The sequence below is a fragment of the Acipenser ruthenus genome, chromosome 1 (assembly GCF_902713425.1).
Source record: "Acipenser ruthenus chromosome 1, fAciRut3.2 maternal haplotype, whole genome shotgun sequence".
In the NCBI taxonomy this organism is placed as follows: domain Eukaryota; kingdom Metazoa; phylum Chordata; class Actinopteri; order Acipenseriformes; family Acipenseridae; genus Acipenser; species Acipenser ruthenus.
The window spans coordinates 105,070,311-105,093,841 of NC_081189.1; the positions used below are offsets into that span (position 1 = coordinate 105,070,311).

The 23,531-nt window shown below is 38.4% G+C and overlaps 1 protein-coding gene across 5 annotated transcripts in view; it reads left to right on the plus strand.

Moving 5' to 3' along the window:
- The window catches only part of LOC117421496 (TBC1 domain family member 14-like), a 78,491-nt gene extending 61,627 nt beyond the window's left edge, over window positions 1-16,864 (plus strand). For 3 of the 5 annotated variants that reach the window (XM_059033107.1, XM_059033087.1, XM_059033098.1), the window contains 10 exons: window positions 5,733-5,815; window positions 7,461-7,578; window positions 8,870-8,976; window positions 10,379-10,459; window positions 11,462-11,556; window positions 11,870-11,941; window positions 12,089-12,217; window positions 12,390-12,499; window positions 15,050-15,308; window positions 15,675-16,864. In XM_059033107.1, the coding sequence (XP_058889090.1) occupies window positions 5,733-5,815; window positions 7,461-7,578; window positions 8,870-8,976; window positions 10,379-10,459; window positions 11,462-11,556; window positions 11,870-11,941; window positions 12,089-12,217; window positions 12,390-12,499; window positions 15,050-15,308; window positions 15,675-15,740 (1,120 nt within the window). In that variant the 3' untranslated portion in view covers window positions 15,741-16,864. The remainder of the gene's footprint in view (window positions 1-5,732; window positions 5,816-7,460; window positions 7,579-8,869; window positions 8,977-10,378; window positions 10,460-11,461; window positions 11,557-11,869; window positions 11,942-12,088; window positions 12,218-12,389; window positions 12,500-15,049; window positions 15,309-15,674) is intronic. The other 2 variants (XM_034035987.3, XM_034035988.3) reach the window with 1 other exon arrangement.
- The last annotated feature ends 6,667 nt before the right edge of the window (window positions 16,865-23,531 follow it).

Below are 23,531 nucleotides of genomic sequence, written 5' to 3' on the forward strand. Positions count from 1 at the left end.
GGCCTTGTGCCCCGCGTGAAGCCAGCGGCTTGACTCGATCCTTCCCAGGGATCCAGCAATGTAAGTCTGCTGACTTTGTGCTCTCCCCCAGGCTGCATAGATCTGGCTGGAGTTATTTTATTTCTCGTTTTGGCTTTTAGCTAAAATACTAGATGGTTTTTATATTATTTATGTCATTGTTTTATTACTGTGTTTGCTGAAAGATTTTTTTACAGAGACTACACGCAGGCCTGTCTGCAAAGTGGTGCTACAGCACACGTGCAGCAACAGCAGCTGCTGGCTCAGCAGGACCAAGATACTCGCTTCGGTTGTGGTTGCTTTCAATCTCTTCCACAGTGTCTTGATGCCATTTTGGTGACAGCTTTAGAAGGCTGTTAGTACAATTCTATCAATCAGGCTTCCTTCAGTCTAGTGTGTGGTACTGACTGAGTGGTTTTGCCAGTGGCTTTTACAGGTGGGCATCCCTGTACGTTGCCACCCGCGGTGACTGCGAACTGGTGGACTCGTACCGGTACCAAGGTCACCGACCCACTCTGTTCCTGACCCGATAGAGAACCAGGACAGAGGTTACCGCACCGGTATCGTCCCGGTGCCGTCCTTGTACTGACCTAGTCCTCAAGTCACCCCATCGGTACCGAACTGACCTGGTACCATCCCGGTTACCAACCAGTGCTCAGGTCACTGGTCCCCTCGGGTCTACCCTCCCGGTCAATCTCTATAAGCAGATTGAGGCAGCAACTGTACAACTGTGTACTGTACACTGCATTGCTTGCTTCTTGCATCAAGCCAGGGTTCTATCCCTGTGCCACATGCAAGGCCAGTCTGCCTATAGAGGACAATCACGGCTGATGCTTTTCCTGACGGGTCAGAGCACGCTAAGGAGGCACTGGCTAATTGCAGCTTCTTTGAGTTTTGTGCACCTTTCTCCAAGTGCATGCTTGAGAAACGTTTATCCTTCAGCTCTATGGAGTGCTCTGCGTCCCTTACTCCTGCTCAGCACTCTTCCCCATCACCCTCTGTTAGAGAGGTGGCTGCATCTTCACTCCATGGCACTGTGCCAAGGGGCGAGCATAAGAAACACCTGGAAAGGTAGAAAACTGTCCTCCCACTTTCTCATCCTCCTCCTGATAGTGCAGAGGCGCCTAATAGGCAGTGCCGGGTCTCTGAGGTGATCCTCAAGCGAGCCTATTTAGCCAGTGCGTTCGCAGCAAGGCTAGGCAACTATAACAGCATCCTGGTAGCCTTCCAGTGCCATTTGCTGAGGTCCCTTTCTGAAGGAGGTTCAAAATGTTGACGATGCAACAGCTGTTGCAATCAATCAGGCCAGACGTCTAGTTCACCACGGCGGACCTCAAAGATGCCTATTTCCACATTCCCGTAAGACCAGTGTACACAGGAGGTACCTGTGGTTCGCCTTTCAGGGAACAGCGCACGAGTTCTGTATCTTGCCATTTGGCCTCACTCTAACTCCCCGTGCCTTCTCGAAGTGCATGGAAGCTATTCCGGCCCCATTGAGACTCAAAGGCATCAGAGTGCTAATTTGGACAATTGGCAGCAGCAACAGCTTCCCAGACCCTTCCATTGGGTCTCCTGCACATGCGCCCTTTTCAGGCCTGGTTTTTCAGCCCATGTTGAACAGCGGCTGCCTATTGACAGTGTCTCATCACCGTCTAAAGGCACTCTCTTGGTGGAAACAGCCTAGGCATAGCGCTGGGCAGTGTCACCAGAAGAGAGGTCGTCACCATGGACTCGTCCAGCCTTGGCTGGGGCACTGTGTGGAATGACCGGGATGTGCAAGGTGTGAGGAACCCCCCTTGGCAGGGTTTCCACATCTGTGTTTTAGAGCTGCTGGCAGTTACCTGGCTTTGCACAATTTTTTGGAAGAGGTTCGAGGGAAACGTGTGCTTATCCGTACAGACAACACAACAGTGGTGGCTTACGTTAACCACCAGGGCAGCCTCAAGTCACCCAGTCTCCATCATGTGTCCTGCAAGCTTTTGCTCTGGGCACACGAGAACCTCCTCTCACTGCGGGCAGTACATCTGCCAGGGGTTACAAACTGGGTGGCGGACCTCAGTGGCTCAGAGTGGAGACTTCACACTGAGGTGGTGAGCCTCATTTGGGAGAGGTTCGGGAGAGCAGAGACAGATCTCTTTGTCTCTCAGGAATCAACCCACTGTTCCTCTAGTTCTTCAGAATAGGAGGCGGGGACCCGCTGGCAGTAGATGCCTTGGCACACCAGTAGCCGAGACCACTGTTGTATGCCTTCCCACCTCTCCCCCTGCTCCCGCTGTGTCTGGAGAAAATCAGGCAGGACCGGACCAAGGTGCTCCTAGTAGCCCCTTATTGGCCCAGGAGACTGGTCTCAACTCTGATGCAGCTTCTGAGTGGCCAGCTGTGTTGACTGCCGAAGCGTTGTGACCTGCTCAGTCAGACCTTTTTGACAAGGGGAAATCCCCCTCCACGTTAACCACTTCAACTCCAGATGTAAAAATGAAACCCCTTCCCAAGTACAAGATTTTGAAAATAATAATAATGTTTTCAAACCTGTAATTGATATAAAATGTTAACATAGGATGAATAAAACACAAATAAATGACTTAAAATGTTTTTCATTAACCCTTTATGCTGCTGTGTACTACATACCCATATTCAATATAGAGATAAAAACATTTTTTTTAACAATGAAAACAAACGCTGCTAAAAACGATAACAATAATAATCAGTAAACAGTAATTATCAAACAAAAATCAAACAACATCAAAGTGTGTGCCAGTATCGACTTGCTCTGTGCCATTTATTGAAATGTTCAATACAACAGAACCCAGGGTTGCCTTCGCAACCACTGCACATTTTTCTTGCGTGTCTTCTTTTGTTTTCTTTTTCGTAGCAGACCCTGTACCTTTTTTACAGTGTCTGCTTCGCTTGCGTTGAAGGGATAGTCACAAATGTGTGTACACAGCTACTTTGCACAGGCATTGTGATGGATCTGTCTGCCGCATTGCTTGTACCCAGTGCTGTGTTTTGATAGTATTTTGTCACAGCACTGCCATTTCAAACCAAACAGCTTCCCGTTTGCAGCTGGCTTACCTGTAAAGTAACTGCATGCTCTTCTGTTTGTACAGTTTGTATTGTTCTTGGCTTCACATCCTCTTCATCATCATCGCTGAGTGATAAGACAGCATCACTGTTGCTGGTATCGAAATCCTCCGAACCAACTTCACTCCCGTTGCTCATTATAGAAAGACCACGTACGTTGCCATGTTTAGCTTTCGCTAAAAACTATATAAACTATAACTAAACAAGTAAAACTAATAATAAAAATATAAAACAAAAATTAAAACACTATAAAGCTGAATGGCTTCCTGCAATACACTTCAGCCTTCTAAACGCCCACAGTTAGATTGGAATCACTACATGACACGCAATTGGATAAAAATGTCACCTGACCCTCCCCCAACTTTCATTGCACATTCCACAGTACTAGCACTGCTTTAGAGAATGAAACCTGAAACGCTAGACTGAGAAACCGATCATAGAATAGAATGAGAAAGTTGACGTACACAGGTACGGCATGGAACTGTAAGTGGGTTTTCAATTGACGTACTTGCGTACGTCATGGTGTTGAAGTGGTTAAAGGTCTGTCTGGCAACCATTTCGGCTTGCCATGTCAAAATTGACTTGGTCTCCCCAGGAGCTCACTTCATGGAGGGACAGTTTTTTGAAAGCTTCGGACGCCTATGAAGGATATTGTTCTTCGCTGGAGGCTAAACGTGTTGCTTAATGCACTCATGAAGCCTCCATTTGAGCCCATGCTTTCAGATGAGCTGAAATTTTTATCGCTAAAAGCGGCATTCTGCTTGCTATCACCTCCGCAAAATGGGTGAGTGAGATAGCAAAAGCCTGCTTAATTTTTACAGAGGCCAGGACAAAGGTTATGCTCCGTACAAATCCTGCCTTTTTGCCAAAGATGATCTTGGCGTTCCATGTCAACCAGTCTGTGGAATTGGAGGCTTTCCATCCACCTCCTTTCCAGTCTGACAGAGAGCAGCAGCTCCATACGCTCTGGCCTGGTGTACTACACTGACAGGACAAAAAGCTGGAGGCAGCCCAAACTATTTTTTGTCTGCTATGGGGAGAAGTCCCATGGTCGAGCCCTGTATAAGCAGCGGCTGTCCAAGTGGATAGCAGACACTGTCAGGACTGCCTATGAGCTGGCCAACTTGCCACCTCCAGAAAAGCTCACAGCCCATTCCACCAGGGGCATTGGAAACGTTTTGTGGGCTTTATTCCAGGGTGTATCTGTCAAGGACATATGCAGTGTGGTGGTGTGGGCTACTCCCTATACCTTCAGTAGGTTCTACAGGCTGAATGTCGTGGGATCCTCAGAAACCCTGGAGTGTTAGGGGTTGCTTCCTAGTCGACCCTTACAACACAGGTATAGAGACGAGTTCCTCAATTTTTTTCACCCTAGTTACTTGTTACTGGGGTTCCGTATGGTAACATACAAGGCAGCCTCTTGGCTTAGCCTTGTAGCATTCCAGTCATTCTGCAATATTGCCCTTGCAACAGCTTTGGTACACTTACCCATACGGTAATGGTTACATTTCGTATTATCATAACCCTGGTTCCCTGAAGTAGAAATGTAGCCATTAAGCTTCAAATTCACTGGGTCCATGATTGCAGCAGGATTGAACGAAAAATGACGCTGAGATCTGTGAGAACAGTCCTTTTCATCCCTCGGTATATCAGTATTCAGGTTTCAGGTCTTTAGGCGGGAAATACCCATGTGGTAATGGTTACATTTCTATTTCAGCTAACCAGGATTATGATAATAACCGTAACGGTAATTAATTGTTACTCAGCACATGCTTAACTCATTTTATTTACCATTTAGAAATGTGAATTGTCTAAATGGTTTATTTACCATTTAAACAATTCACCTTTCTATAGCACCTTTCATCACAAGGATCCCAAAGCGCTTAAAAAAACAAAACAAAAAGAAAACAATTGAGAGTCTAAAACAAAAACTGTATGAAATTGGAATTATAAATCCTGTACTTGCTTCCACAGCATTATAGTATGAAATTATGAATTTAGTGGAAACCTGTGTCTGTACATTGTGTCAGATGTTGAGCTTCAATTTTTGGTCCAGTGTGGTTCCAAAGTGTTTTAATAAAAAAAAAAAAAAAAAAAAATTGTACTTTGCTTTTTAAACAATTGAACGGAGCTGTGTTTGCAAAGCTGAGTTTATTCAAGGTTAGATCTGCAGTGTGTTACAGATAACTTGTAAGCCGTTGGTATATCCCTTTGCTAAATATAACTAGCTGTTAACAGAGGGTTCCTGTGCAAGAAACTGGGTTCATTTTATAAAAGAAAAAGCAAATTCCCTTTTTAACGACAGTTAAAAGAAGAGTTCTCGCTGACGTTAACAAGAACAAGTGACTTAAACAAGATTGGTAGAATAGGTGACGTATGTTTACACACAGTTGACAAGCCTGATTTTCAGTGTTTTTGTGCTTATCTTCTCTTGAGGATTAATAATATAATTTATACCACTGTGTCTGGCAGTCAGGTACTGTATTCTAGATCTGTCTCAAATGAACCTGAATCCAAGCACAAGATAAATATGTTCTCCAGGAAAGATCCACAGGAAACATGAAGTGAGTGCACTCACTGTGCCACTTAATATTTTAATATTAAAGTTTAATAATGAGCCGTTTGTCTTCTAGGAACCTCCCTGCCAAGCCTGCAGAAGAAGCTGAGAAGCACAAACAGCAGTATGAAGAGATGGTGGCCCAGGCCAAGAAACGAGGTTCATACATTTCTTTTGATTTGTAAAAATGATATTAAAAAACAAAACATGTGGCGGAGTTTCTACTTCAGAGGTTTTTAAATGTATGCCTATCGTATTATAGGCTTTTAAACGTAACTTGACCCTAATGTAAAGGTTCACAAACAGTAAGAACGTCATTTATACAAAAAAAAAAATAAACAAATGAACAGATAAAAAAATATGTATCTGTATTATGTGCATGTTTCAAAAGTTGAAAAAAGAGAGACATTAAACTGTTGAAAGTTGATACAACTTTGAAAGAACTGGCCCAAAGTTCTGTACATCTCCTTACAGCCGGTCCCTTTCTCCTGAGTAAGAAGTAAACAAACAAAGTAAGAATTTTGATCGAAAATGACTTTTTGATGAGCTGCTTGCTTACCAGTCCTGCAGCACCGCTGGAAGGGATCCAGGGCAGCTGCCCTCTCATAACCATTGCAAATCCAGATACTCTACAGTGTGGCTATGTGGGTTCAAACGTCAATTCGACATGCAGTGTAGAGAAACACAACTAACTTCTGTCACATACATGAGTCACTGCATGCGCAGTGAGTGGACTCGGCTGCTGCTTCACAGAAACGAAACAAATGATTTGCATTCCTGAAGTGGCTCTGTATTTCACCACATGATCGTCCGAAAACCTGAGCGTCGATTGTAGCGGAAAAAAAAAAAATTGTGATGGATGCCAGTGGATCTCTGTATTACACAGGAAATCCCTAGAAAGTAGATGTATAAATAAAACAATACATAGGCAAGATTAAGACACCAAATGTCTCAGTCCTTCAAATTTCTTCAAATGTATGGCACCACGAAGACCCTGTCTACATTTCTTCAAATGTAGACTAATGAAAACAAAAGTAATAAATTATACAGACTAGGTATGACCCCATTTTTAAAGTGATGTGTTAATGGATCTTAAATTTTACCGGTAAATGTCAACAATTACAAAGTAAGTTGGTAAATGTCTGAAATTATGAAGATATAAATTGCTTTTCGGACATTTTACCGGTTAATCTTATGATTTACCAAATCTTATTGGTAAATGTCTGAAATTATGAAGAATATATTTATTCCTGCATATAAATTGTCAATTAACAAAATAATTATTAATGTCAAAGAATATATTTATTTCTGCATACACATTTTCCATTAACAAAATAATCATTAATGAGCTTACAGTAATGCACAACTGAGCAATTCAGCATGGTAGTGAACAATATTGTGATCCATTTATGTAGAATAAACATTCTGGTAAATTTGCATATAAGGACCTTTGTTTTTTCAACAGAAAATCACACTTTGGTTATGACACAAAACATGACAAATACACAGGTACTGAATAGATATTTTTACTTACTTATTGCAGCATGGTAGACTCTTGTGGCACTTGCAGTTACACAGGACTCCTGAAGCCTTACAATGCACGAAAGCGAGACATTCGTCATTGGCCAAAGGCACTTGGTTATTCTTGAGATTTACCAGTAAATGTCTAAAACAAAGCGTTATCGTGTTTATTTTGGACATTTACCGTTTTTCTTGGTAAATGTCGACATTTACCAGTAAATCATAAGATTTGTCAATATACAGACTTTTACCATTTTAAAAAAGCATTGCTTCTCAATTACAGAGATAAAGGAAGCACAGAAAAGGAAGAAACAACTGGAAGAAAGATGCAAACTGGAAGAAAGCATCGGAAATGCTGCTATGACCTGGAGCCAGGAAATTCTTCCAAACTGGGAAACAATGTAAGTTAAGTTGCATTTGAAGAGGGAAAATGTATGGAAAAGAAAGTATGTTTAAACCAGCTGAAATTAGTGAATTACTTTCCTTATGTCCAGATCTGCATTTGCTTTGCAACACTGGTATTTGTAACTGTGCAATTCGGCTTGTCATTGGATTTGAATGAATGCAAGATGTATTCCAAAATGAGATCAGGTAAAATAAATTATATATATATATACATACAGTGCCTATAGAAAGTCTACACCCCCTTTCAAAATTTTCACCATTTGTTGCCTTATAGCCTGGAATTAAAATGGATTTAAATATTTGTTTTTCATTGATCTACACATCCTACCCCACAACTTCCAAGTAAGAAAAAATATTCTAGAAATTTGTAGAAAATTAATAAAAAACAAAAACTGAAATAGCTTGGTTGGATAAGTGTCCACCCCCCTTGTAATAGCAATCCTAAATTAGCTCAGGTGTAACCAATCACCTTCAAAATCACCCACCAAGTTAAGTGGCCTCCACCGGTGTTAAATTGTAGTGATTCACGTGATTTCAGGATAAATACAGCAGTTCCTGTAGGTTCCCTCTGTTGGGTAATGCAAGACTCAACCATGAGCACCAAGGACCTTTCAAAACAACTATATATATACATATATATATTATAAAACTGAAATGACTCTCTCAAATGAGAGAGACTGATTTTTATTATTTTTTTAATTTAGTTGTACCACCCCCACGCTGACTCGGGAGCGGCGAAGACGAACACACGCTGTCCTCCGAAACGTGTGCCGTCAGCCGGCCGCTTTTTTTTTTCACTCTGCAGGTCCACCATGCAGCCACCTCAGAGCTACTGCGTCGGAGGACAACGCAGCTCTGGGCAGCTTACAGGCAAGACCGCAGGCGCCCAGGCAGTCTACAGGGGTCTCTGGTGCGCGGTGAGCTGAGGACACCCTGGCTGACCTAAGACCTCCCCACCCGGGCGACGCTCGGCCAATTGTGCGCCGCCCCTTGGGAGCTCTTGTCCACGGTCGGCAGTGGAATAGCCTGGACTCGAACCGGCGACCTCCAGGCTATAGAACGCATCCTGCACTCCACGCAGGAGCGCCTTTACCGGATGCGCCACTCGGGAGCCCCAGAGACTAAACCATGCATTTGGTTGTAGGTCCTTGAGCTGCTTTGGCAATACTTTAATAATTAGTATGAAGTCAAAGCCTCAGCTTTACAGAAAAGCATATGAAAACAGTTGGTTTGTGTGGAAGTTTGTGTGGAAGTTACAGATTTAAGAAGTTAACACGTTTGTTTCAGGTGCAGTTCTCGTAAGGTGCGGGAGCTGTGGTGGCAGGGAGTGCCCCCCAGTGTGAGAGGGAAGGTGTGGAGCCTGGCAGTTGGCAATGAGTTAAACATCACTCACGGTACGTCTGCTGTCAGTTTGGCAAAACTGGTTTAAATAAAAGCTTCCAGTTCAATTAACTGTTTCAGGCTGAGTGAAATGGACAATGAAGACAAGTTTTATTTTAGGTAATTTATTTAGAGCTCTGCATCCTTCTTCGCAAAGTCGTATCCCATTTCAGTGACAAAGTATCTTTATATTGTATTGGTGTTGGAGGTGAGTACTTTAAATACTCCAGTTCAAATAAAATCATTATTTGAGTAGTTTGATAAATATTCATAATTTGTAGTCCTCCAGTAGTTAAATATGTTTTATATTAAATTCCCACCCCTATTACTGTGCTTACTTTTTCTTGTGTTGGAGTTAATTGCATGATACGGTGCTAAAGGACTGTCTGAGTGTTTAAGTCAGGGATGGTATTTACACTTAATGCAAATTAGGTATCAAGTTGCAGTGTGGCAAAGTACTGAGGAAGGATCTCTGTCAATTACACATTTAGTCACAGAGTTACTGCCAGGACGCACATGATCCCAGATAAGTCACATCCTTACAACTTGATGCCCATCTATATAAAGAAAAACAGGACCCTTTCTTAGTGCCAGTATCAGAAGAGCTGGGGAACTGCTTCATTGGCTGTTTAGGTCCTGCCCACTATAAACACAACAAAGACAGCCAGGTCCCATTACAAAAAGACACAAATTACATTTGGTTCCACAAACATTTATAGTATGTTAATTCAGGTCACAGAGAGGAGGCTGCAATGAATGGACTTCATTACTTTGGAATGAGAATTAATGAAACTGGATTCATTTTAATAAAAAAAAAAAGCATATTCCCTGTTTAACGACAGTTAAAAGAAGAGTTCCCGCTGACATGATTTAAACAAGATTTGTAGGATAGGTGACGTATGTTTGCACACAGTTGACAAGCCTGATTTCATGTTTGGACTATCATCTGAGCACCAAATCTGGTGATGAACCTCAACCCCCAGTAGAGATAATTTTCATAATGTTTATGGGACAGACTAGGTCCTAATACATCTTTCTAGAGTGGGTATGTCATTGGCAATCTGGTAAAATAAAAAATACAGGTAATTTGGCATGTTACTTACCTGGAATTTAATATTTTTAAAAGTTAGGGATGGTGATAAGACAAATGACAATAATTAGTGGAATCAGTGCATTGAACAAGATTTGTGTTTTACTTAGTCATGTCTTGAGCTGTTTTTGGACCCTTTTGAGTTTAAATGACATGAAATAATCACATAAGAGTATGTACAGTGCACACTGTAAACCCCTGAGTGTCTGTAAAACAACACACTAAAATGTCTGTTAGTAAAACTATACCACTTTCACACACAAATGCCGCTATCGAGCCGTCTCAGATGTTTTAATTAATTGGTATTTTTCTGATCATGTTTTCAGAACTCTATGATATCTGCCTGGCACGAGCTAAAGAAAAGTGGAAATCCAAGCCAACTGCTGGCCCAGAAACACAAAATGAAGGTACTATATCAATCAGTTTAATTGTATTCATGTTGCAATACTGACAGGGATATAAATAGGACTCTTATTACATAGCAGAGTTGCCTGTTACAGGTTTTAATACAAGTTTGTAAACTGTAAAGGTGTATCGTATTATAGAAAAACCAGCAATGGAGCAAACTGCTATGCAATGGGAGTCATATATGTTTAGCCCTGTACTAAAAATTTGATTAAACTGTTTATTAAATTGTTTTATTGTACCCTTTTGTGTGTAGTCTACTTCCCCAGAAACACCAAAGCTTTGTTGGTTTTTCACTTTGTCACATCCCCTCCCTGCTTGAATCCTATTTCACATAAGCTGTGAAATCCATGTGATTGAAACTTGTTATTACCAGTTTTAATTTGTGGCAGATGGATGCATTTTTAAACATTTGTTGCAAGATAATGGCTAATAGTCATGTGTTCATCTCCTAGTTGGATTTTATTTTGTGCATCAAGAAAAAAAAAAAAAAAATCATTTTGATGTTTTAATTTTACAAAAATGGGTCCGTAAGGGCTACCGAGTAGCACATCTGGTAAAGGCACTCAGAGTGGAGTGCAGGATGTGTCCTATAGCTTGGAGGTCGCCGGTTCGAGTCCAGGCTATTCTATTGCCGACCGTAGATGGGAGCTCCCAGGGGGTGGCACACAATTGGCCTGTAAGTTGCCCAGAACTGTGTTGACCTCCTATATTGTAGCTCTGAGGTGGCTGCACGGTGAGTCTACAGTGTGAAAAAAAAAAAAAACGCTGTCGGCTGACGGTACACGCTTCAGAGGACAGAATAATAAAATAATTGGCGATTTATTAAATAAAAAAAATAATAATAAATGGGTTCATAGTATCCCTTATTACAGTATATATCACGTGAAGTATGCTTTATAGTAGTGAACCTTTCTGAGTTTATTTGACCTGGTACCAGTTTAAGCCCTTCCTGAGTTAAAAGATGAAAAGTATTTAAATAAAATATATTTGTTTCTTTTTAGACACTGGAATATCCTTAGCAGACAAAGAAGCGAGTCTGGAACATATAAAATTAGACATTTCACGAACATTTCCAAATCTCTGTATTTTCCAAAAGGTAGGCTGCTAAACTATTTTGTATTTATGAAATAACTGCACTTGTCTTTATGCTTACTTAGGTTTTTAGTGATACTTATGTTACATGTGTGTGAATTTAAAGTGATTTAACATACAATTGTGGTAATCTGTTCTTTATGTCCTACTTTGTTTAGTTCATCATTGATGGTCCAACTGAAGTATTCTCTTAGTGTAACCAATGCAACCATAAAAAAATATATATATAATTCTGAAGAATAAAAAAAATGACTGCTGGACTATGATATGCATATGTTTTCCAAAAAAATATTTATTTTTGCCTTTTTCTGTTAAAGGGAGGTCCTTACCATGACATGCTGCACAGTATATTGGGGGCTTACACCTGTTACAGACCTGACGTGGGCTATGTAAGTATTTTCTTTATGAAAAATATTTATGCTAAAATACAAATAGAACTGTCTGCAACATTCACATTTGTGTTTTATATAAGATGACCATTGATAGAAAATTGTGAGTGTCAAATTCAGTGTTTTTTATAACTGTTACCTATCTAGGTGCAGGGAATGTCCTTCATTGCGGCCGTGTTGATCCTTAACCTGGATACTGCTGATGCCTTCATCGCTTTTGCCAACCTTTTGAATAAACCTTGCCAGATGGCATTCTTTCGAGTGGACCATAGCCTTGTGAGTATTCAGTTTGGGTGTATTTCAATATATTCCTCTCTCTGTGGTCAAGAAAAATGATATTTAATTAGAAGTTTTCAGATGTGTTGAATTGTACAAGGACAGGCTGAGTGAATTAATTCACCGCTCATCCAGATATCTAAAAACCATTTTTTTTATTTTTTTTTTCCAGATGTTGACATATTTTGCAGCTTTTGACGTGTTTTTTGAAGAAAATCTACCAAAGTTGTTTGAACATTTTAAGAAAAATAACTTAACTCCAGATATTTACTTAATCGACTGGTAAGTTAAGCTGTTTCTTATTTCTTAAAGTTTTGTTTGTATTTCCAGGTGTTTGCTGTGATTATTTTGTCATGTGGAACAAAATAAAGTAATGTTGTATTCAGAGTATCCCATTTAACAAGGGGCTTCAAGTAGTTTACTAAAGGGGAAAACAACCATTGTTAACTAGAGGGAAATCATAGACATTAGAAGAAGATTAGGCTACCCTCAGTCAAAGCTTTACAGTGTCTGCAGGTATGGTGTGACTACTGAAGCTATGTGACCACACTGTGCTGCAGAGTGACGTAACAGGAGAAACTGGCAATGCAAATTAGAATTATTTGTTGCTTCAAACAATTGCTTTCACATTTAAAGACTTAGACCTTTTTAATTTGTTTTCAGCTCTTAAGAGTTGCATATTTCAAGTTAGCTATAACATTTCACAAGTAATTTGAACTCTGCAGCCGTTTGAGCTGAACATTAAAAAAAAAGGTTGAATTAAGCAAATTATCAGTTCAGTTTAAGGGTCTAGTTAAGTAATTGAGAGCTCATGGAATGAAAACCAGCAGGCACAGTGGGGCCCCAGGACCGGGGTTGGGAACCACTGTTTTGTAGATTAAAATAAACAAATTTTGCACATGTTGTTACTGACACCTTGTGGTTGTTTGACATGCTTACTGTCAGAAGCTTTGGTTGTACAGTTTTAGAAGAGGGTCATTCCATGCCAACTCCACCAGAAAAGGGACATTTTCCTAGAAAAATTCACCTAGGGGGTTTTCTGACATGCTGAGTTCAGAAATGATAGCCTTTTTTTTTTTTTATAAATGTCCCCATCGACCTGTGACCTTCCAAAGGTCAACCTAAAGTGAGAAAGGGACCTTTACCAGAAAAATCACCCTGATATGTTTCGATAGATGTAGATGAGATCTACAAGCATCAAGCAAAATTATTATGGTATCCGGGGATTTTGGATTTTTGAAGTTGCATTTGTCATGCATTCAAGCATTGCTCATGGACACTTTGGTGAGGCTAAAGTGCCACGTAGTTCTATCCAAATTGGCTATTTCTTCAACAATGTGGGCTTCCACTGGCACTAGCTTAGAGCTGAGGGGTTATGAACTTGCATGGGACTTCTTTGTTACAGTGACACATTTGAAACTACAAAACCTTACTTTAGTTGTGTTTTTAAAACAAAATTAATGTTTTTTCTTAAACAAACAAACAAACAAAAAAGCTTCCCTGTTTACAGCACCGTTTTAAACACACCTGTCTCTGTCATCGAAGACCTCCTAAACCAAAGACTTTCAGTTGTGCCTGAAATTGACTGATTGGCTAGCATAAGAATGCAGCAAATGGTTTTTTCACAAATGATTGTTCAGTCAATCAATAATCCCCCTAGGTAGGCACCAAAACTTATAAAAAGCTAGTGCAAGTGGAAGCCCACATTGTTACTTTTTCTCTAGATCAATCCTCAGAGAATGCACAATTGAAGAAATAGCCAGTTTGGATAGAACTATGTGGTACTTTAACATCACTAAAGTGGCCATAAGCAATGCTTGAATGCATGACAAATGCGACTTCAAAAATTCAAAATCCCCGGATACCAACATATTTTGCTTGATGCTTGTAGATCTCATTAACATCTATCCAAACATATCTTTGGGTGATTGTTTGGAGTCCCTCCACGCAAATTATTACGGCCTAAACTTGATACAAACAGCAAAAATTCTAATTGCAAGGGGGTTTAATGACCAGTGGTGGGACTTGAAACCAAATGTTTTTCACAATATTTGGAAGACTGGTTCCTAAGGTTCTTACAGCAATACTTACATTTTAGGACCCACATCCTCTACAGGGTAAAGGGTTAGGCTGAAGTTTGAATAAAACTCATCAGTTACCCCTTGTCTTGGTAGTTTGTCAGAAGTGAGTAGGGTGCTGCTAGTATTTTTTTCTGAAAAGCCCTATTCAATACGAGTAGAATGAGGTGCTACACTTGATGGTAGCATCTAAATTGCACCAGGGTAATTTTTCTCGTCAAGGTCTCTTTCTCACTTTAGGTTGACCTTTGCAAGGTCACAGGTCGAAGGGGACATTAAAAAAAAAAAAAATAATGGCTATCATTTCTGAACTCTGCGTGTCTGAAAACCCCCAGGTGAATTTTTCTAGGAAAATCTGAGACGGACAGGCAACGGCACTGGTTGAGTTGGCATGGAATGACCCATGATCATGTCGTCAGTAAAATTACAGAGATGTGGTTTATAACCTTTACTGTACATACTCAATAATTAAGCGATAGCTGCAGGGTACATCAACAAAGTCTTCTGAGTGGATAAGATCCAAGAGGATTTTATAGTTGTGATTGCACTTGGTCTTTCCATGATGAAGGTCCTGATTTTAACAAGGTCAGTCTTGCCTCCCCTCTGTTATATTGCAGGCTAAGAAGATTTGGAATTGTAAAAATGAAAACGAATGGCAGAGAGATTCTACTTGTACAATAATGTTTAACTTGCTGGAATTTCAGATTCCGTGGCACCAGATGCTAATTTCTTAGCAATTTCTTGTTTTATGCAGGATTTTCACACTGTACAGCAAGTCATTACCCCTGGACCTGGCCTGCCGTGTCTGGGATGTTTTTTGCAGAGATGGGGATGAGTTTCTATTTCGCACAGCCCTAGGCATCTTGAAGCTTTATGAGGACATTTTGACCAAAATGGACTTCATCCACAATGCCCAGTTCCTGACGAAACTACCGGAGGACATCCCTGCTGAGGAACTGTTCACGACCATCGCTGCTATCCAGATGCAAAGCAGAAACAAGAAATGGGCTCAGGTACCTTGAGATTTATTTATTTATTTATTTATTTATTTATTTATTTATTTATTAGTACACAGAGCAATAATACAGTTGATGCTACCCAGTAACTTTTTTTTTTTCCTTTTACAATTATGTGGTTTGAATGTTTACCTTGCCAGACCAGTGCCAGTACATAATAATTTAATCAGCCAATCGGGAAATGTACCCTTTCTATGTGAAAACGATATCCTGCTTGTACAGCTGCTTTGAGATCAAATATTTGTTTTCCTTCACAACACTTAAACCACTATTGGTCTCTGAAATGTTCCCTAGTGTTTAAGCACCCACCCACATAAGGCAATGCTTTTATATGGTTGTAATTTTTTTGTTTGTTTTTCTCAGGTACTTTTGGCATTGCAGAAAGACAACCGAGAACAGGAGCGTGTGAGTCCTGTACTGAAACACTGAGACACACGCAGACATTTTCTGTGATATACACTCTCGCGAAATAAGGAGAAAGGTCAGGCCCTGCACCACCAGTAGATGTATGCATTGTAAACTGTGAAAAACCTCCGTCCAGAGAGCTTGTTCCCTAGTCTTCACACTGGAGTCACCTTAACCAGACCTTTAGAGGAAATTAAACCAAGGACTAAAGCCTTAAAAATATTATCCAGTATCTTATCCAGTACAAACACCTTGGGTACAATGGGAAATTTTTTTATTTTCTTAAACATATCCTCACATATTAGCCACAGGTACTAGTTCCCCAATGAACTGCCTTGTTCTTTGGGCATTTTGTTATAATATAATTTGTTAAGAATTTTGTTTCTGTATTGCTCAAGTACTAGTTTGTTTACTATACAGTAATTGACTGAAAAATGGCTGCACAGTGGCCTGACTTGTGTATTAAATGAACTTGAATGTATTTTACACCATTCCAATTTGATCCTGGAAATGTGCATTTGAAGTCTTAACCCCAAAGTGGTAAACTGAATAATAACTACAAAGGATAAGCAAGGTTATTTCAGAAACTTAAAATGCTTTAAAACTGTATTTGCTGCATTTCTCTTTGCACTTTTTGTTCTGCTACTGGTAATTATGCTTTTGTTGTGATTGATAGCTAAAGACAATTTCATACTACTTCTATTGGATCAATGCTAAATGTTGTTTTCTTTTATTATTTACTGTTCTGGTCATTTGGCATATTGTAGATTTGTTTTGTAACATATAATGTTGTATATGATTTGTGTAGAGTCTCTGCTAACTTAAAAGAGATTACGGTATTTAATAGTGCAGTCATGAAATCTCCCTGTGTAGCTGCACCTACTGGTGAATGACTGGTGTTTTGCTACTGATGAAGTGCAATATACTGGCAGAGAGGTTCAGTAGATGTGTGTGTGTGTAATATATATATTTATTGCAAAGGAGCCGGCTCTTTTGTACAGCGGTATCGACGCTATGCTTTATTGCGAGAGTTCCCGGGTTCATGCCCACCCTCCGCCTGTGTGTGGATTGCCTCGCCCTGTGTGATGCACCTGCCTGCATTAACCGAGAACGCTACTATATATATATATATATATATATATATATATATATATATATATATATATATATATATATATATATATTATATTTAAAACACACACACACACATACATACAGATGAACCCGCTTTAATTTGTGATGTAAACTGGGTCATGATAAACCAGGTTTCAGGTTTGCCTATGACAGCACATTACGAGTGCGAGGGGGGAAAAAAAGAGAACGAAAACTAACGGTGAATTAAAGAGCAGTGTTTTAATGCTGTACATTTAGTCGTTCTTTACATTTAAACAAATGCATATAGTTTACTACAGGCCAAATACATTTTGTATCATTAACTGGAACAACAGTTTGTGTCATTATCTAAAAAACTGACTCTCATTGACTGATGAGAGCTATCAATTAGGAGTTGCACTTGGTGGTTTGTTTGTGTGCATTTGTATAAGACTATGTTAAAGAAGGAAAAATTTGGTGACGTTGGTGTTTTGTAACTCCGCTGTATCCCGTTAAGACCGCCCACGCAGCATTTGACATACTGCACAAAATGTAAGTTTATCAGCCGAGATGATTATTGGTTGTTAGTTGTGTTGGAAATTAATTATATCCTCCTGTGATTACTTAGCATTTAATAGGCTACACAAAACGTGACAATAAGCGGGTTTGTAAGATGATATTGAGAGGTAATTTCTCAAAGAAGCTATGGTGCATGGCGAGTGGTTTTTGAAAAATTGTGATAATAAACAGGGTATGATATTAAGTGAGGTGATATAAAACGGGTTCATTTATGTTTGTGTGTGTGTGTGTGCGATAAATATATATATATATATATATATATATATATATATATATATATATATATATATATATATATATATATATATATAAGGTAAGAGTTCATTATGTGCTCAATTTAAAATGGTTATGACCCAGTACACCCATTTGACAGCATAGCTGAAGAATTTACTGTACATGTTTCACAAGTTGGGAAAGACAACTGTCATGATCCCCTGGCATTCTTAAATGCAATTGAGAATTTTTACATTCCACAGGCTGATTGGGCTTCAAACAAAGTCTTCGGTCAGAGCATCAAATAAAATACTATAAAATTAAGTTTGTCAGTCAGTTTATTTGGAATCTGATGGCTTTTACTTGTTTAAACAGGGGCCACGGTAAAGAACTTTTGTGTCATGTTAGTAGTATCTGTTGACTATCTGCACTACAGCAACCTCATAAAGGTACGCATTTGTTAATTTGTGGCTTTCTGGCTCATTACAAACCGGATGGAAAGGCAGCCTGTATATCATGTAAAACAATGTTCTGTTACTCATTCGTGTCCATGTATAATACTCTACAGAGTCAATTGCAGCTTTTAATGTTCAACGCTGAGATAGGGTACGACTAGTTTGAAATATATTTTCTACAAGCAATGCTGGTTAAAGCAGACCCAATGAATCATGCTTTCTGCATAATGTGTGCTCCGTAATTGTTCCACAGATGTTTTTTTTGGTGTGTGTGTCACCCTTCCCCCTGCCCATATTATTTTTTAAACATGTGACACTCTTTAGACTTATGTTTTGTCCCCACTTGATGTGTAACTGCGCGAGTTTTTGAAATTCAGTGGGTGCTAAAAGTATATGGTTTTAATGTTGATGGAAAATGATTTGGTTTGGTTTGAGGACAGTAAGTGCCTATGTTTCATGACCATACTGGAATATGCTCTTTTAATGCCTTTCAAGAAACCTGATTTTTTGTATTTGTAGTATAAACAAAACATCATGTCTCCATAGGTGTGATCTTAACTGTTTTTATTGTGTTTTATGATGTTTGAATGAAGCATTCATTCCACATTTACATGTTTTACTTTCTTGCAGATATCAAGCACTGGAGAAAAATATAGATCATGTTGGTCAATATTTTTTATCATATGTTATGTGCAATTAGTTTAAAAAAAAAAAACAGTGAGATTTATTTTGCATGTTATGTCAATACAGATCTCAGCCTAAAACAACAATCTTTCAGAGGCTTATATTCAATGTTGGACAAATTAATCTTCATTTAATTGATGCAACTGTGCTGGTCTTATTATTTCTGCTTGCCTAGCCTTCAATTAATGGATGTTAAATAATGTTTGAAATGACAGGGTTGAACGATGCAGTACAATACATATGAGTAGTTTGTTTTATCTGTGGAATATATATATATATATATATATATATATATATATATATATATATATATATATATATATATATATATATATATATACATATACATATACATATACATATACATATACATACATACATACATACATACATACATACATACATACATACATACATACATACATACAGTGCCTTGCAAAAGTATTCAGACCCCTGACCAATTCTCTCATATTACTGAATTACAAATGGTACATTGAAATTTCGTTCTGTTTGATATTTTATTTTAAAACACTGAAACTCAAAATCAATTATTGTAAGGTGACATTGGTTTTATGTTGGGAAATATTTTTAAGAAAAATAAAAAACTGAAATATCTTGCTTGCATAAGTATTCAACCCCCACACATTAATATTTGGTAGAGCCACCTTTCGCTGCAATAACAGCTTTAAGTCTTTTGGGGTAAGTATGTACCAGCTTTGCACACAGTGTCGGAGTGATTTGGGCCCATTCTTCTTGGCAGATTTGCTCCAGGTTGTTCAGGTTGGTTGGACGATGCTTGTGGACCGCAATTTTCAAATAGTGCCACAGATTCTCAATGGGATTGAGATCAGGACTTTGACTGGGCCACTGTAGGACATTCACCTTTTTGTTCTTGAGCCACTCCAATGTTGCTTTGGCCTTGTGCTTGGGATCATTGTCCTGCTGAAAGGTGAATTTCCTCCCAAGCTTCAGTTTTTTAGCGGACTGAAGCAGGTTCACTTGCAGTATTTCCATCTATTTTGCTCCATCCATTCTTCCTTCAATTTTAACAAGATGCCCAGTCCCTGCTGATGAGAAACATCCCCTCAGCATGATGCTGCCACCACCATACTTCACTGTAGGGATGGTGTGTCTTGAGGCATGGGCAGTGTTAGGTTTGCGCCACACATAGCGCTTTAAGTTTTGGCCAAAAAGCTCTATCTTGGTCTCATCTGACCACAAAACCTTTTCCCACATCGCAGCTGGGTCACTCTCATGCTTTCTGGCAAACTCCAGACGTGCTTTCAGATGGTACTTTTTGAGTAACAACTTCTTTCTTGCCACCCTCCCATACAGGCCAGTGTTATGCAGAGCTCTTGATATGGTTGATTGGTGCACCATTACTCCACTCCCAGCCACTGAACACTGTAGCTCCTTCAAAGTGATTGTTGGCCTCTCTGTGGCTTCTCTCACAAGTTTGAGCGCTGAGTTTTGAGGGATGGCCTTTTCTTGGCAGTGCCTGGGTGGTGTGATGCAGCTTCCACTTCCTGATTGATCCAGCTGTGCTCACTGGGATATCCAAACACTTGGGTATTATTTTGTACCCTTTCCCTAATCTATGCATTTGTATTACTTTATCTCTAACTTCTGTAGAATGCTCTTTGCTCTTTGGTCTTCATTTTCCTTCAGATTCACAGCCTGACCAATGATCCTTCAACAGTGGGGTTTTTATCCAGAAAATGTGACAGCAACTTTAATGGTTTACAGGTGGAGGCCAATGGTAAGGTAATTGTGTCCTCGTTAGGGCAGTTTCTTTCATCGGTGTACACTGGGAGCTTCCACAGCACAGGGGTTGAATATTATGCAAGCAAGATATTTCAGTTTTTTATTTTTCTTAAAAATATTTCCCAACATAAAACCAATGTCACCTTACAATAATTGATTTTGAGTTTCAGTGTTTTAAAATAAAATATCAAACAGAACGAAATTTCAATGTACCATTTGTAATTCAGTAATATGAGAGAATTGGTCAGGGGTCTGAATACTTTTGCAAGGCACTGTGTATGTATGTGTGTGTGTGTGTGTGTATGTATATGTATATGTGTATAATATATATATATATATATATATATATATATATATATATATATATATATATATATATATATATATATATATATATATATATATAATATATATATAAAAATAAATACCAAATAACCAAGGGATCTATTTTAGTTCATGAGGAAGTGATAAAAAATGTAGGGACTGGAAATGTATCTTTCACTTGAAATGTAAATACGGTTTATTAAATAAAGCTGTAATTATTCATTTGTATGGTGTCTTGTTTTAACAGCCACATTCTGTTTTATGCTAATCCACTGATGTCTGTTAAGATTTCTGCTCTTCACTCAGAAAACATTAACACACAGATTACACCTCCAATGCATCCCTCTTTCCCCCCCTTACTCGGTTGTTTTAGTGATGATAGTGATGAAGTAGGTATTAAGGCTTCTGCCGATTTTTAATATAATTCAAACATGAATATATTGTTTGTTTTGTCTATCAGTTTGACATTTACACTTTGTTAATTTATTAAAATAATAGAAAAATAAACTACACTACACTACAAACTTTTTTTTTTTTTTTTTTTTTTTTACCATACTGGGCTAAAACTTGAATCTACTTTTTAATTTGGAAATGTCTTTCTGCTAAATCTCTTGTGATTTGGGCAAAATTGTTTGCTTTTGTTTTTTTTTTTTCCAGATTTCGTAATTCTATACAGTATTTTCAATTGATGAAAAATATTAAAAGGGTTTGCTCCATTATGAAAAATAAATATATTTAGTCAGTGGATAAAAGTCTAGGATATTTTCATGGGCCGATTTAAACACCAGGTAATCAAGAGGAGGTTCACCATTATATTTAATCTCGTACCAAACAAGTAGTTCAATGGATACCACTGCACCAGCTAGCTGCAAATGTGCATTGGCAAAGCTGACAGCCATGGCATAGATTCTTATGTGACAGGAGCATTTGAAATCCAGGAAGAACCTCTGCAATAAAGAGGAATGGACCTGGGGTTCCTTTGCTTACCACTGGACTTGAGGCAAAAGCTTACTTTTCCTTTACTATTTTTATTGTTAATTGTGTTGTTTGTTTTGTTTTTTGTGTATATATATATATATATATATATATATATATATATATATATATATATATATATATATATATATATATATATATTGTGTGGCTTGTGTTCTGCTGCTTATTTGATTTCTGTCTGGGCCATCTTCTAAATAAGCTGTTTATGTCCCCACAACCTACAACAGATACACCAGCTCTTACAAGCTTCCTCTTGCAAACCTCAACAACTTTGAAATGGTCGGTGCTACATACAACTTGTTATTGCAAGTATTTTGTTGAAATACAGCCAAAGACAAAAGTATTGGCACCATGTATATAATATAACATAATTTAAAAAATAAAAAAAAAATACATAAATGCCTTTAGTGAACATTAGCCACTATTTAATATGATGACTAAAATGATTAAAAATGATCTTTGTAAAAAATATATAATTTCACATATTTGTACAAACGTATTAGCTAGCACCTTTATATTAAAAGTCTGTAAAAATGTAATGGAACTAATTAAATATATTAATTGATTGAAAACCATTACTTAATAATTAAGCTGCAGTATAAAGTCAATAGCCAGAAAACTATGTAAGTATTTCCAACATCTGTTGTAGAAAAACGCTTTGGCAGTGCAGCAGATGATGGTCATGACCATGGGTGTCCAAACATGGTCCTGGAGGTCCATTCCACTTTAGATTTAACAGCTAGAATGATATAATTAACTACTGGTACTTCAGGGTCTGGTGGGAGGTTTAATTTGTTCAATTAAACAATTTAGAACAGGGTTGGAACAAAGACCAGGAGTGGAGTGGACCACCCTTGGGCAAGTCAAAGGAGTTGGATTCACGTTTGAGAAAAGCACTCGATGTAGACTACAACAAATATGGAACACCAAAATCCACAATCAGAAATAATCAAGAAGTACCATAGAACAAATTCAATTGAAATACTTGAAAGAAGTGGACGTCCAAAGAAAGTTCCAGGTACAGGAGGTAGGAGAATTGTCAGAACAGCAAAAAAAAAATCCATGATTTAACATCCAAGGAGTTAAAGAAAGATACAAATACTTTTGTCATGAACAAATACTTTAAATGAAAGTTTGTATTTTGATAAAGATTATTTGTTAAATTACTCAGAATTGTGCATCTTCCTTTTTTGATTTATTAAAAAGTGGTTCAATTTTACTAAATGCTTGTCCTTAATCTACTACATTTAATTATGGTCTAATAAGTGTAGGGTACCCATACTTTTGTCTGCGACTATAATCCAATCAGTTCTCAGGCTTTCATAATTTCCAAATCATCAATGACAGTGATATATCATATATTTCAGTTTCAGAAGAGAAACACACTACACTAGTGATTAGTAAGGCTGCTGTGACAGATATACCCCCAGATATTCATCTGGAGAGGAAGGTTTAGAGCAGGTCTTCCCAACCCTGGTTCTGGGGACCCCCTGTGTCTTCTGGTTTTCATTCCAACTGAGCTAAACCCTTAATTTAACTAATAATTTGCTTAATTTGACCTTTTTATTTGTTTTCAGCTCGTAAACAGTTGCAGATTTCAAGTTAGCTTTAACATTTTATAAGTAACTTGAACTCTGCAACTTTTTAGGAGCTGAGAACAATCAATTAAGGGTATAGTTAAGTAACTGAGAGCTCAGTTGGAATGAAA